The following is a 14,936-nucleotide window of genomic DNA, read 5'->3' as shown; positions in this document are numbered from 1 at the left end:
ACTATAGACCAGTCAGTAATATTGTGTAATAGACTGCACCCCGCTCCTGTGCTGTCCGGCCTGTCCCATTTCATTTTATTCCGTTAATGTTTGTTTACTGCATTTTATTATTTATCTGCTCCATGTTATGTTTTTATTTTTATTATGCATTGTTTTGGCCTTGTCATATTTTATGTTTTTGAAACTTTTTGTTTTATAACAATAATAATATTAATGGAAATACTCTCTTGTTTTAAAACCCTCTTGTTTAGCATTTCTAAGCAATAATAAACGATTTATAACGAAATATAATGTAAGCAGATAATAGTGTTGATTCATATAACTCTGAGAGCAGCAGAGTTGGAGGCTTAAAATAAAATTGTATTGTATTAAAGTATTAAAGTATTTCTGATTCTGATAAACAAATAGTGAATGACAATATGGTAAAACACAGCTGAAATAATACAAAATATTACAGAAGTTACAATTATTAACACATATTGTACATTGGTAAACACAAATAATGTTCTTTAGCTGCTTACAACTGAATTATAATGTCAGAAAGCATTTATCAAATGTTTGTATATTACTTGTTATTAATGCTTAAGGACATCAAAGTGTTATACTACTACTACTACTACTACTACTACTAATATAATAATAATAATAATAATAATAATAATAACTATAATTATTATTATTATTATAATAATCCTATGTTTTATCATGTATTATGTGTATTATGCATTATCCGAAATGCAGTTTACTACAAAGTGCAAGTAGTAGCAACATGTAAATAAAATTAAAAAAAACAGAATGACCCTCTGTATAGGGTAACGTACAGTGTGAGGGGATGCTATGTACAATATGAGCCATAAACAGGCCTACAGTAAGTGCAGCTATGGAAGAAATAAATAGAATGAGTGGAATGTGTTGTGTTCAATATAATTAAGGAGCGAGTTGTATGTTCTGTGAGGAAAGAAGCAATTATGCAAAAAATAAATATGTAAATATGAGTTGTATGTTAATCATAGGAAGTGCTAAATATTATTATTAGTATCTGTAACACAGTCAATGATAATCTGCCCTGTTTTTGTCTACAGGCACAACCAGTTTTATGAATTATTCACACCTAATTCTTTCATTTTGTGACAGTGATATTAACTCCTGACTCCTTTGATTTCATCCCGTTCAGTGCTCATTATCAGCCTGTGTATTAATGTGAGCGTATAAACCCATTCAGATATTTGTGGTTCCTCATCTTTTATTTTTATTGACTTCTGTAATAAAAACAGAATCTCCCAGCAGGGCGGACTGCAGTTGACTTTTACAGGAGTTTATACAGCACTAGCTCACAGACAGTCATATCATTCCCCGCCTACTGACACACTGAACTCCAGTATTTTAAGGACGCAGGGCTCCTGATGCAGTGTCCAGTACGGGTCGGTGGTCTATTGAGTTTCTCTGGCTTCGGAAAATAAACTGACGCTGTTGCCTCGAGTGCGTCCTGCTGCGTAAACCGTCATAGCGCACAGCCCTCCTACCAACTGCCCACTGTCAAACTCAATATGCACCCAGGTTGCACACAGGCCCTCTGAGTAATGAGGCTTAAACTCATTAAAACACTTTCCAGTTTCCATTTGATCATTTTAATCAATTTCCAGGTGTTTCCATGGGAAATTACCCGCTATTTTTCCAGGTTTTCCAGGCCTGTGGGAACGCTGTCAGTTCTTTATTTGAATTGATAAACAATATCTTGCTGTTCATAATATCAAGGTGGAAAATGAGGAAATCGGATGCTGGTTATTAATAACACGTATTTTTTCAAATTACCTTGTACATTTGAATTTGATACTTCTGCTCTCTTTATTTATTGGTGTCTTTGCTGGAAGTCAATTTTAATGTTGTAGAACCTTTAGATGCATTATGGCCATATTATTCTTATTAAATAATAATAATAAAAAGAATGTGTAATGCGTTTGGCCTTAAGGCCCTCTAAGGTTGCACCGTTCCTTCAGATGGAAATATTCTGTTTTATTCACATTTACACAAATTTCAGCCGTACTTATTTTGTAACAACTGGGAATTTTATGATCTTCACAGTAAAATAAAGTTCTGTGAGTTTGAAGGAAGTTTGGACAACTTGACTTAGAAACAAATTGCTGACACATTTTTTTCTTATACAGTATGTTCACCTGGTTCTGTGTATTTAAGTTAAGCCCAGTGTCATTCCAAAACCATGGCATTCATTTTCTGCTGCAGCCTCCACTCTTCAGGTTTCAGGCTTTCCACCAGATGTTGGGGGATCAGGTCTGACTCACAGTAGGTGTTCCAGTTCATCCACAAAGTGTTGATGGGGTTGGGGTCAGGGCTCTGTGTAGCCCAGTCAAGTTCCTCCACACCAAACTGGGAAAACTTTTCTTTATGTTGCTGCTTTGTGTAGGGGGGAAAAGGATGCGCTGTTTAAATGCTAAATAGGAGAACATGGTTAGAGCACCAGTAGCTGTGTTGGTGGCTGATGCCAAGAAGCTCATCTTTTAATAAGAAAATAATAACCCACGAGGTGAAAACACAGGTGCTTTAAAAACACTTTTAATAGTGACACTTAGATAAGACACCTGAACAAAACAGGTGCACAATAAGACAATATAAATATACTTCTTCATATAGATTTTTGTCCTTTAGTTTTTGTCCTTTGAACTGCACTGACACAAACTGGATCGGACAGTTAAAACAAACAGCAGGTTGTTGCACACAGTCCATCAGAGGCTTACACTGAATATTGTCAACGACAACACGCAAACAGACAGCAGTGAACGCACAGCAAAGATGAGATGCTTTGTCTGCTCACAGTTGATCAGATTAAACACATCAATCAGATTAAAACAGATCCACATTCTCTGAAGAAGTTCATGTTGAAAAAAAGTCCAAACTTTTCCAGTTTGTTGGCACATTTCTAAGACTTTGATCGATGTTGGATATGATGCACATCAGGCAGTAAGACCATATCACTCTACAGCTCAATATTATTCTTCACAACAGTAACTATCACAATGAACAGAGATGACAGCAGATCTACAACTACATCGACATGTAGTCATGATTCTGAACAATTATTCTCCAATCAGAGAGTTCGGATGCCGTTTCAGCACTTTTTAAGACCTTCGAGTAATGAAACTTTTGTGTAGATCTGTTTCACAGAACCCAGAAACCTGTTTTAGTGATATTTCATTTTACAGTGGACAACCAGAGTAGAAATATTTTGTGTATTTGCATCTTTTCTTCCACCTGAGGCCACCGATCTGACATTTTGAGCTACCAAAGGTTCAGATTCAGAAACTACAGCAGCAACGTTTTATTAGCTTGGAGTTATAAGAGTTCTACTGCAGAGACACTGAACATCAAACATGAAGCTATAAAGTCATTTGGTTTTTTGTTCTGAAAGTTCAAAACTATTGCCACAAAAAACCTTGACAGACGGCTCCAGAAAACCCTTGATTTTGTGACAAAGCTTCTGAGCATGAAACGCTAATGTTCAATACTTATTTTGTGTTACAGAAAGATTATTGTGGAACGTGTGGTTAAGCTCAAGGTAAATGATACTCCTTGTTTATTACAAATTGGGTCTATCGACCGTCAATTTACAATAACATTCAAAGTTATTGGAAGTGCAATAGTCCAAAAAGCACGGGCAGTCAGACAAACGGAAAATGAAGGGGAACAGTAAAAATATTATTGTCTATCTATGAACAAAGATCCAAACGGTGATAAAAACCATAATAATCCTTTAAGGTCTGGGTACTCTTAGGCAACTAAAACACTTGCTTAAATCTATATACCACCCCGACTTTACTTTCTGTTTCACTACATAAAAGACACACTAGTGCAGAAACGTTGGCATTGTAAGTTGTGTTATGCAGATTTTCCCACTATTCCAGTGAAAAGAATGGTGATATTGTTCAGGCAGTCATGCTGATGTAACTTTGATTAAAACAGTCAAATAAACCCTTACAATTCCAAGCCTCCTGTCAAATAAAAAGAAATCTCGTTAGTTAATTTAGCTGCTGTTGCTTTCAGTAAAATGCCATAAATTGTGGCAAGGTCACTCCGACGCTGGGGTTTCTGAGCTGCCGGAGCCTTTCACGCTTTCAACAATAAGCTATAACTGGATGAAAACCAAACAGGAAGGAGCTGCACTGGTGGTGATCGCTGAGCTCTACTGTACAAAGTGACATCAGAGAGTAGAGTATGGCTGCATGTGGAGGGCGGGGCTTCCTGTCCTGCAGGTGAGAGAGGGAGGACCACGTTTGTCTCAGCACCATCCAGAGTGTCCTTCAGATGCCTTGCCTCACCTTGACACTATCGTACATTCTCACTCATGTACGTACGTTTCAACACGTATGAACAGCAGCGCTCAGGGGGCGGAGGGTGTCACTACCTGAGCATTCATCCTTACCTGATCAGGACATTCAGTCATAATGCATGATATGTTACCTCTACTGCACATGTGCAACTGCACTCTGCACGGAGGAGTCGGAGAGAAACAGTGTGAAGCATGACGTTGTAGTTTTTTTCAAAAGATTTTTTTGAGCATCAAAGTTTTCAGTCTAAAGAGAAAATAAGGTATGTGGCTGTAAAGCATAAAAAGGGTTCACCTTTTCACCTCCATGATGAATCACACAGGGTAGAGAAGTTGGAAAGTATTGAGAAATTGACAACAACATTGTTGGTTTTGGTCTTTTCTTTGGATTTGTTAAAGAAAAATATACAACAATGCCAGCCCTATCCTTTAATTTGTGAAGATTTCTTTATTTAGTTCTCCTCATGATAAATTTGTATTTAAATCAAAAAGCTGATGCAGAATTTCTGTGGAGTTATTTTTATGGTAGGCCAAGAAAGCTATGTAACTGCTGGACTCCATTATCTATTATGACTGTAACTGTTCTAAATGTGTCCATCATCACCTAACAACAGCTGTCTGAATGAATGTGTCCTGTTATTTAGAAATATGATAGCTATTAAATTAACGTCAGCCAGCTTACGTAACGTTAAATTCAAATCAGGGGTATAACTTTAATTCAGGTCTGGTCACGATGTATCTTTATCAAATTTTTACCTTTTTAAAGAGTTCAGATTTCAAATTTTTGTTCTTGAGTGTGACTGAGTGAAGCAAACTTTATTAGAAAATAACTTACTAGCTAACATTAGTGTAGCTTGCTTTGCTGTTAAGAAGCACATTGTGCCTGATAACCATTTCTTCTTTCTATCGTTTTCCTGTAGGGTTTAGTGGCATCTAGCAGTGTAGTTGCAGATTGAAACCCCCTCGCTTCACCCTCCCCTTCCAAGTGCGAAAGGATAAAATGGTATAAAATGGCTCCTTCTGAGGTCACAAAAACACAATGGTTCCTATATGCAGGTGATTGTATACTAATGATAACAAAGTTATGCATATTATATTCCATTTTTACCAATAGATCCTCCTAAACTTGGACACTGCACCTTTAAAGAGGTTTACTGCGGTTGTAAGTGTTGAACAGAGAACATGCATTAACAACATGGTCTGCTAGCTAATCTATTGTGAGTGTGACTTGTCCTGATACCAGGTGACAGGTATCCCTTTGTGTACATTATGATGAAATTATATTAGTCACCTACAGTGTCAGATATGTTTTTGTTTATATTTTCCATCAGGAGATGATGAGTGAGCTAAAAGGGGTTGGCTCGCTATCTAACATTACCTATCCCTGCAGTTAATCACACAGCAAGTGTTTTGCTCAGCGGCCAGATATACATTTCTGATTAGTTTTAGTTTATATTGATTTAGACTGAATGAAGTGGAGTTCAGTGGAGAACAGCTAGCTAAAGTTAGCATGACATTTTGTTTTGATGTTTCTTTTTCATTTTCAGGGCCTTATTATAATATTACATTTGTTACTGTAGTTTCAGTAGAGTTCACTATAGAGGACGCATATCATTAACTGTAATATAAGGTCCTGATCTGTAAGAGAGGATGATAATCAAGCAGTAACACAGTGTGTGAAAGTATGAAATGTGTGTGTTTAATCGTCCTCCTCATCGCTGTCTCTCATGCTGATACCCTGCAGGCCGTCTCCCGCTTTGACAGCCGCTGTGGCTTCCTCCACTGTAAGCCGGTTGTAGATGGTCTCGTAGCTCTTGTTGTTCAGCGTGCCATCCAGGACGCCCTGCAGCCTGAAGTCACGGTAGGTCTTCTGTTGAGGTGGGAGGGGTGGAGATAGGTAAAAAGAGAAGAGAGAGAAAAACAGAGAGCATCTTAGGAATGCAGTGAACGGTAGGAGGCGGCTGCTGTTCGGACAAAAGCGTGCAGATTGAAGCTCAAGGACGAGTCTTTTATGTGTCGGACTGGAAAGGCAGACTGAGGCATCTGAGGGGTTTTTACCTTCAGTCAGAAGCCATTATAATTCCTTGTCTCGTTGCTTTCAAGTTAAACTCGCACGTCTCTGTACATTAGCAAACAATGGTAAGACAAAAGCAGTGAGCAGCAGCGCACAGTTGAGCAGTTTTCTCTTTCGTGTCTCGCCGCCTCTTCACACCGCTGCTGTTGCTGCTTTCAAGGACACTTCACCAAGGTTTGGTTTGTCTTTACTTTTTCTTGTTTTCCTTCAGTGTCACTTCTGACTGTTTTTACATGAATAAGCTACAATTTGAGATGCTTTTTAAAATGCTGTTTAGCCAGTCTCAGGCTCATTCACTGCAGCTCTTTTCAAACAGCACAGAAAAGGAGCATTTGAATTGAAAAATGAAGCAACCCCTCACTCAGAATGACAAACACAGTCCTTTTTCTGGAATCAGAACACTTATTTGTAGTTTGCTTTTGACAGAAGTTCAGACGGCTGTGTGACAAGGATTTGGGGTTAGCGTGGTACCTTCAGATTTAACCCTGGGTTTTTAGGTTTACGATGGTGGTTAACTGCTGCTGCACACTTTCCCTGCTCTGGAGCATGTTGGATGTTGGAGCATTATGTTGGAGATTACAGATTGATGATTAAAAGCACTGCCTACTGACAAATGAATTCTCTTGGAAAATGGCATCACCATTTGTAGAAGATCCCGTGGAGCCCAGTATGAGGATCAAGAGAGTCTCTTACAGCCGGGCCACACCCCCCGTTGTCATTGTCATACACGCCATAAGAATACATGTAAGGAACACATTCATTTAATGGAATTCACAAATGTATTACAGACCTCCTTGTGTGCTAATGATACAGTCTGCCATTTGTTGCCAGCGGTCGTCCCTGCAACTGTGTTGCTCCGTAGCTGGATTAACTTCTTCGTATTTCTTTGTCTAGTATTATAGTTTGCTCTTCATTTGTAAAATATGCTGCTCTCCTGCCAGTAGATTTGTCCACGTTCGCAACTGGTCACATGCTGCAAACACCAGCCCTTTCATGTGAACACGCTCATGGCTACACTGGGAAAACAGGGGATGACTTATTGAGTTGATAACCACCTATATCATTAAAGCAGAATGAAGAAATCCAGGATAACTGATAAAGCGAGGCTTGAGCTAGTTTAGTGAGTACACCCTGGCTTTATACGTTCACACAGGCCGAGCCAGACTGAGGAGGTGCGACTAGGGGCCTGTCCTCATGAATACGTTTTTCTCGAATCCGAATAAATACTTTATCGTATTGGCCTCGCGTCCACACGGATACGGCGTTTTAGGGGTGTGAAAACAGTATTTTTTGGAAACGGGTCCCAGAGTGGGAAAATCCGGAAACGTGTGTGAGTAGCCTAAATGTATATTTTCACAAATTGTTCACGGTCTGAAAAGTAGCTGTGGAAGTTAACTCAGGTAATTTACAATGGAGATTCATTATAACCACTAATCCACAATGCTAGAATTAAAATAGGACAATATGAATATGAACAGCAGTCCACCACACTACTTGCTATTTGGGTGCAGGTAATGTGGGTGGATAGTCAGTAAATGTTGGCAACTGTTGAGATCCAGTCTTTCAACCACTATTTGAGCACTTTCTGTGGTATGAATGGATTTTTCTTTTTGATGCTTTATGAAATACATTCTTCAATGTTTGGAACATTTTTTGAGTGTGCTGAATAAACAAATTAGATTTTTGAAATGAAGAAAGTCGGTTGGAACTGACCACGTGCGTGTCTTTTGAAGTCATATAGTCTTCATAAACACAACAGTAACAATATCCCATAAATAGTTTCAAAGTGTTCAAATAATAACACTTAACTGGATGGCAATATGTAGACCTACCTCTGCTATTTTCATGTTAAAATAGTAATGGTGATATGAACCTGTAGTGTTTTAATAACAAATAGAAGATAAATACATACATAAGAACATAACGGTCGGAGTGACTGCTGACTGAACAGGTAAGGCACCAGGATTAATCAAGCCTGGCTGTTAGCCTGGTCTGGAGCAGGCTAACACAGACTAAATCTCCATGGTAACATACGTGTTGCTGCTTTCATGAAACAGAGTCATGGCTAAATTCTATGATAACTGGAAAATCCCTGTTTAATCCGCCTTAAAGGCTTTGTTTATTCAGCACCCTGGTCTCTCGTAATGTTGTTACATTTGTTTACCTTCACAATCTTGATGAGTGTTTTCAGCTGGTACATGTGGAGCTGCAGGTCCAGTCTGTCTGTCAGCCAAACACACACAGCCTTCGTGGAGCCGGTGTACCATTGCTGTAAATAACAAAAACAAACAAAAAAGAATAGACAGACTTATTTGGAAGTGAAAACTGTAAAATGATTGCCCAAACAGTCAGTTGTTGTTAAGATAATACGGATAAACTGTTGGTTTGTCTGACTGCTTGTGTTTCTTGAGCCACTGGCCTTTTTTGGGGATGTCACTGTGTTCCCAGATCACAAGTACAATGGTGACTGATAGAGAACAAATGACCCAAGCTATGAAAATAAACCCCAAGTTGTGATAAACATTTCCCTTCCTGGCTTTCCTTTAACTAAATGGCCCTGTAAAGGTAAAATAATTCTTAAATTGGAAAGATGGGAGAAGTGAAGTGATCTACTGAGGCCATAAACACTCACAAAAACACTTTTGAACTTGTATTTGTAGAGAGAAGTTGTTATTTTCCTATTCATGTCAATACATCTATTGGACATTAGAGGAATTACTGTCTAACATGCTTAAGCTTTGGTTTCAACGCTCAGCTGTGGAAGCAACTGATTATTAATGACGTGTTTCACTATGATAGGAATTAAGCCAAAATCTCAAAGATACAAACTTACACTTTAAAGTGTAGCACTAAAAATGATAAAACGTGGCCTATTGAATCATACAGAGTGAAAAACACTTTTCTAGTATGGAAGATGTGACCTCAGACCACCACAACCCAGCTGAAAGCAGCTTCATTCATCCTCCTGAAAGCAACATTAAGATGTTTTTCAAGTCAGAAAACCAAGACCAGAACCCTGAGGAGCATCTTCAGACCCAGTGCTGAGTTGTTGTTGTTTTTTTCCCTCTTCCACAGGCTGGAATATCCTCAGAAAGCACACAAATAAAAATGACATTATGTTAATGCCGATGCAGCTGCTCTCTGCGCAAGGACAGTTTCTGCTTGTCATTCCTCTGTGCTCGGATTCAGAGGAGTTCAGATGATCGCCGTTTGCTTGCTAACAGCCTCTGAAATGCCTCGCTTCAGTCACACAGACGACACTATAACACAAGGTCAAAAGATGTGCGGCATCAAAATGGCAAAACTCAAAGAGGGTAAAACATTTACTTATTCAAAGGCACCAATTTACTGGAAAACTCCTGAATGCTGCACACCAAGGGAAGAGTTCACAGCTCTGCTTTGACCTTCAAAGAAGAAGAAAAAAAAAAAAATCTGATTCTGTCTTTGTAATTTTCATTAAACGCTCTTCCTTCACACCTTCAACCACCAGGCCACAGCTGCAGGGAAATCAAATGCACCTTTTCTCACTAGAGGAGCGATCCTCACTTACAGCAATATTCAACACTCAGCTGGTAAAATGCACACATTGGGGGCTTTATTCAGTTACCAGTCAAACAAGAATGCTAGGGAAAATTGCTCTGACACAGTAATGACCCGTAATATTCAGATCTGCTTTAAGAGCCGCTGGCAGACTTAATTTCACACTGACAAGAACTGTAATTACCTTCCAATTTAAGAGAGAAAAACAGTCCAAAGGGTATTTCATACACTTGACAAAAGCCAAAACACGTCTGTGATCATTCTGGGGTCACGCAAATATTTTATTCCATCTATTGTGGGAACAACCTCTGACCCCCTTCACACTGGCTCCTTGTAATAATGTCAAAGTAATAAAGCAGTTTTTTTACCCAATCCAACTTGTTAAGTGTCGACTAGTTTTAACTTACAAATGAGGATTCAAGTTTAATCACGGGTCCTGATTATATTTCTTTTCTGTTCAGAGAGAATAAACACAGAATGTGTGCTCTCGGAAAAAGTCTTACCTTATGATCTGAAAAGTCACCCGACGGTCACAAACTCAGTGTCTTTGAAGTAAAATCTAACGCACCTTAAGCCTTGGAGTGGGTGGGTTGGTGTTTGATTGACAGCTGAGCCAAAAGGGGGGCGGAGACACGATGTAAATAAACTTGCGGTAATTGTAGCTCACAAGACCAGGGCAGACACCATTCTGCACTGTGTGGTGTAATATGGACCAAAACATTTAACATCTAAATTTACTCATGTTGACCTCTGCTCTCAGTGTTCCATCTCAAAGTTTCATGGGATTTGTGTATTTTCCAAAAGTCTTATGAAATCTCTTCAATCTTTTTTTTGGAAATGCTGAAGTGGAACACACACAGGCCATATGGCGTCACTTGAAGGTGGGGTCTCCTCTCTGTACACACTGATGAGGTGGATGAGCTCAAGTTTGAGACATTTACAATCTGTGCTTCATCTTCAATGAAAGTTGTGCCACAGAGCAAATCTGCATCCACTCGTGTCTTTCCATTCACTCAGTAATCATACCTTGTTTAAAACGTGCTTTGTGCTCTGTTTAAACATATCTAATAGACTAGACTACTGTAAAGGACCATTAACACTACTTTCCAATAAAATACTGTGATGAAGTATATGATTATTTTGTTTGTTTGCTCACAGTTTTAATGCACAGTTTTATGTTTTGAATGCATTATAAAAAGCACTTTGGATCACCCTTTAAAGTGAACTCCGATAGAAAAATAAACTTGCCTTATGTGCTGTGTGACATGTATTATTCTGTTGGAGCCATTCTGGCTATGTTATTGTTCTTTTTCCTCATCCTTCCTCCCTCCTTCATTATTGTCTCCCCCTTTCACTCTCCACGCTAAATATTCTTATGCAGGAATTCGAGCTGTATGTTAATCAGCTTGCTGTGTTAACAGCTGCTGGAGGTTGTTGAAATTACTGGATGATATGTGCAGCTCCTGTGATGACTTCCTCCCTCTCTCCCCCCGCTTAGTGAAACGTTTATTTGAGACTGAGGGAGGCGAGTTTCTTCAGAGCGGCTAATCAGCTGCCTGACGGTCGCCTCGCGAGCCGCGTTAACTGACGTGGAAATTGAGTACGAAGACGCTCCTTAATTGAGCTGATTAGAGGACGAGAGTGAAAACAGATGGAGGGAATATGTGGGGGGGGGGAAGGAGGATGGCCTGCACAGCACTGTGGGTCTGCATTAGTCTTGTCAGATACAATATCAACGTGATGAATGGAGGGTACTTCCCTGATGGTGTCACAGTAATTATGTAATTTCAACATTTGACACACATTCTGGTTTTGCCAGTAATTTTGTTCAAATTAAAAGTTACTTTAAATATCAAGTCCCAAAATCTCTTTTCTTTATTTGTATTTGTGCTTTCATTAGGGGTCATTTCCTTGATTGTAGTACCGATCTGCTTCATTCACACAAAATTCTTGAATATAGACGGAAACAGAAAAAATGATGCACTGTACTTAAACTAAAATAATGTGTTTTGTCCTTTAACCTTAGTGTGTTTCCTCTTTGAGCTCAGAAAACTTTATTTTCTCAAAAGGAATACCAGGATGAAATTCTGTCATTTCTTGTGCAATGATGTGCTATATTATTGTCTTTATAAAACATTCCTCAATGTAAACAAAACTGCAATGAGAAAAACTGAATTGAATCCGAGGTTAAATTAGAGTTTCTTTCTTTTTTTTTTTTTAAAGCAATCTTTGTCAGCTGCTTCATCAAGGTGATTTGGCTACTAATGTGAAGAGGATGGCGCTGTGTGTGCATGTGTGTGAGGGCATGTATTACACTCCTCATCCACACAAAGAGGTTCCCTGGTGAGCACTTGTAGACAAATAGACGGAAAGCACATGTGAGCATGCACACGCAGAACAAAAATTTGTGGACAGGTTTGCGGCTGCGAGCTGATGCCCCACACCTTCGCCCTGCGTCTCATCACATCGCTTGCTTTAACAAATCTCTTTTTCTTCTTTACATCCATCAGTGTCAACAAACCTTCTGTTTAAAGAAAAGGCGCCTGAATTTGACATCGATTCGCTCAGATGCACATAAACAAGACAATTGCATACCCATAATGCTCCTGGCAAGAGGCCTGATGCTGCTGTATGAACACAGGGTTTACTTTCTTTGTTACACACCCAGTGTATGTTGGTGTGTGTCCGTGTGTGTGTGATGCATGTTGAAGGGCTGAACGGAGACACTTTGAGACCCCGTCGTCACCTCCTCCTTGGTGCATGACTGGGCGCTTCTGAGCTCCATTAGACTCATTCTCCTCAACCCCCCACGCGCACTCTTTTAACAACACACACACACACACACACACACACACACACACACACACAGATCAGCACAGCCTCAGCCACAATACGCGCAACCCTCAGAGGAGGCAGCAGGTGGCAGAAATCTATCGCTCTGCTTCGTGCTGCTAATGTGTACGAAGGTCTGAGCCACCATGTCCGCTGCATTGACTCACGGCGGCGAACTGAGGCGTGTTGGGCATGTCGGCGCTAAAATATTCTTATAAATCTGAATCCTGGAGGGGGGCGGTCGGTGAAGAAAACGGTCAGCGTGGGATGGAGGAATGGATGGATGGGTGGAGGTGTGGAGGGGTGTTTGCAACTCCTGCAGAGCGAGCCGACAGCTCTCGGTGTTTCCTAAGTGATAAACAGGTCAACAGAAGCAGTCTGTGTTTTCAGCCTCAAAGCGACCTGCTGCTGCTCTGAAACTGGAGAATCAAACCTCACACCAACAATATAAACAACTGACTGTGAGCTCGATTTGTAAAGATTTGTATTAGCCCACCGTGCTTTCAAACAAGAATTTACTGTGGATCTTATGAAAAGATCACATACAATAAAGACTTATTGTAAAATTTCTAAATGAAGCGCATTTCCAACTGTTCAATTTATGTAGAAAAAAACTGAGCGAAATTTTGACCAAACATAAAAATCTGACAAAAACATCAGATCTGTGTGGAGCGATGAGGAGACTGTGACCTTCCTCACATTTATACATGAAACAAACAGAAATGTCATATGTCCATCATGTTTTTTAGATGCTTTTAACATCGTACAAGGTCTGACTGTCGCTTTTTTAATTATGTCATGCTTTAAGAGGTCTAGTGTTTAGATTTTAGCCTCATCTTGCAGTGACGGTGCAGACTGCAACCAACCGAAACCCCCACATCTCAACCAAGCATGCAGGCTGTGAAACTCGTGAAAACCGCAAAAGGCCCTATCTAAAGCCAGCGTTTGGTCTGGCCTACTGTAGAAACATGGCAGTTCTACATGGTGGACTCCATGGAAGAGGACCTGCTCACTTACTAATACACTAATGAAAATCAATAGATTCTCCTAAATCACTGGCACTTAAAAACAATTTACATTCAGGGTTGAAATGAGGCAACTAAGTCTTCTCAGAGTGTTTTATGTGGATACCTGCACCGGGTAGATTACATACGTTTACATTTAAATCATTCATACAATCATTTTTGCAGAAGACAGTGAGTGTGTTACATATTCTACTTGAAGTGATACTCCACCCAAATCTATCCTTTAAGTATCGAGCACACTCTGTAGACTTGAAAGTTGACTGAAAACGTTCCACAGAACTGGTGACACTTTTTCATAGTGCATAAAAAAAGTATACAAGTTTTCTGATGGAAGGGAAACGTACAGCCATGACCGCAACCATTTCCATTCATTAACCTTTACTTTTTGTAACAAACAGCTCAGTTCGGAATATTTCATAAAATAATATCTCATTTATACAATGTTGTTATTACTGATAAGAAACTACAACAATAAGACCCATGTTGCCAATAGAAGAGTGCACTCAGTAGAGCGCAGATCTCTGCAAGGAAACAGATGTTGAAGCACCTACTGCAATACAACAGCAATACTTTTACATAGTATAGTCAGTTTTCTTTAATATGTAGAGAATAGGGTAATGGTATTGTAAACGAGTGTTCTGGGTTCGCCTAACTGTATAAACTCAACAAGGAAACAAACTGGAATAAAGGCCAAATTTAAACATTGTTATTTATTATGACTGACACCTTCTGGTCGTTCGGTCAATTGGTTGGTTGATATGCTCTTGTCTAACCATAATCTCATTGGTTGACATTCACTGGTGTTACTTTCATCAAGAGAGAAGAGTGCTTCTTAATCTATTATTTTTTGGGGTGGGAGGGACATAGGTAGACTAGTGGTGGTTCTGTTTAATAATCATATTGTTTATTAGACCTATAAGTCATGAAGTGAAGACAGCTAGCACAGTCAAGATGGCGGCGGGATTTATTCATCTCTAGTGAATCATAACATCAGGAGTGAAATTAATCTGCAGATGCTCCAGTTCAAGATAGTACCAAACTTTTCTATGGATGTCAGTTTTCAAGCCACAACAAAGACCAAAATGTGTCCAGCAACAGACTAGGTAAGCCTTGTTTTTAGCCAAGC

The 14,936-nt window shown here is 39.4% G+C and overlaps 1 protein-coding gene across 8 annotated transcripts in view; it reads right to left on the bottom strand.

Annotated features, from left to right (window-relative positions):
- Nucleotides 1-2,555: 2,555 nt before the first annotated feature.
- The window catches only part of cadps2 (Ca++-dependent secretion activator 2), a 200,163-nt gene continuing 187,782 nt past the window's right edge, over nt 2,556-14,936 (bottom strand). For all 8 annotated transcript variants that reach the window (XM_051382486.1, XM_051382489.1, XM_051382485.1 and 5 more), the window contains 2 exons: nt 8,578-8,682; nt 2,556-6,209 (listed from right to left, as the gene is read on the bottom strand). In XM_051382486.1, coding sequence (XP_051238446.1) covers nt 6,039-6,209; nt 8,578-8,682 — 276 coding nt within the window. In that variant the 3' untranslated portion in view covers nt 2,556-6,038. The remainder of the gene's footprint in view (nt 6,210-8,577; nt 8,683-14,936) is intronic.

This window comes from Dicentrarchus labrax, unplaced genomic scaffold (assembly GCF_905237075.1).
Source record: "Dicentrarchus labrax unplaced genomic scaffold, dlabrax2021, whole genome shotgun sequence".
In the NCBI taxonomy this organism is placed as follows: Eukaryota; Metazoa; Chordata; class Actinopteri; family Moronidae; genus Dicentrarchus; species Dicentrarchus labrax.
The sequence above is the reverse complement of the archived record's forward strand: the minus strand, read 5'-3'. Positions and strand labels throughout refer to the sequence as shown.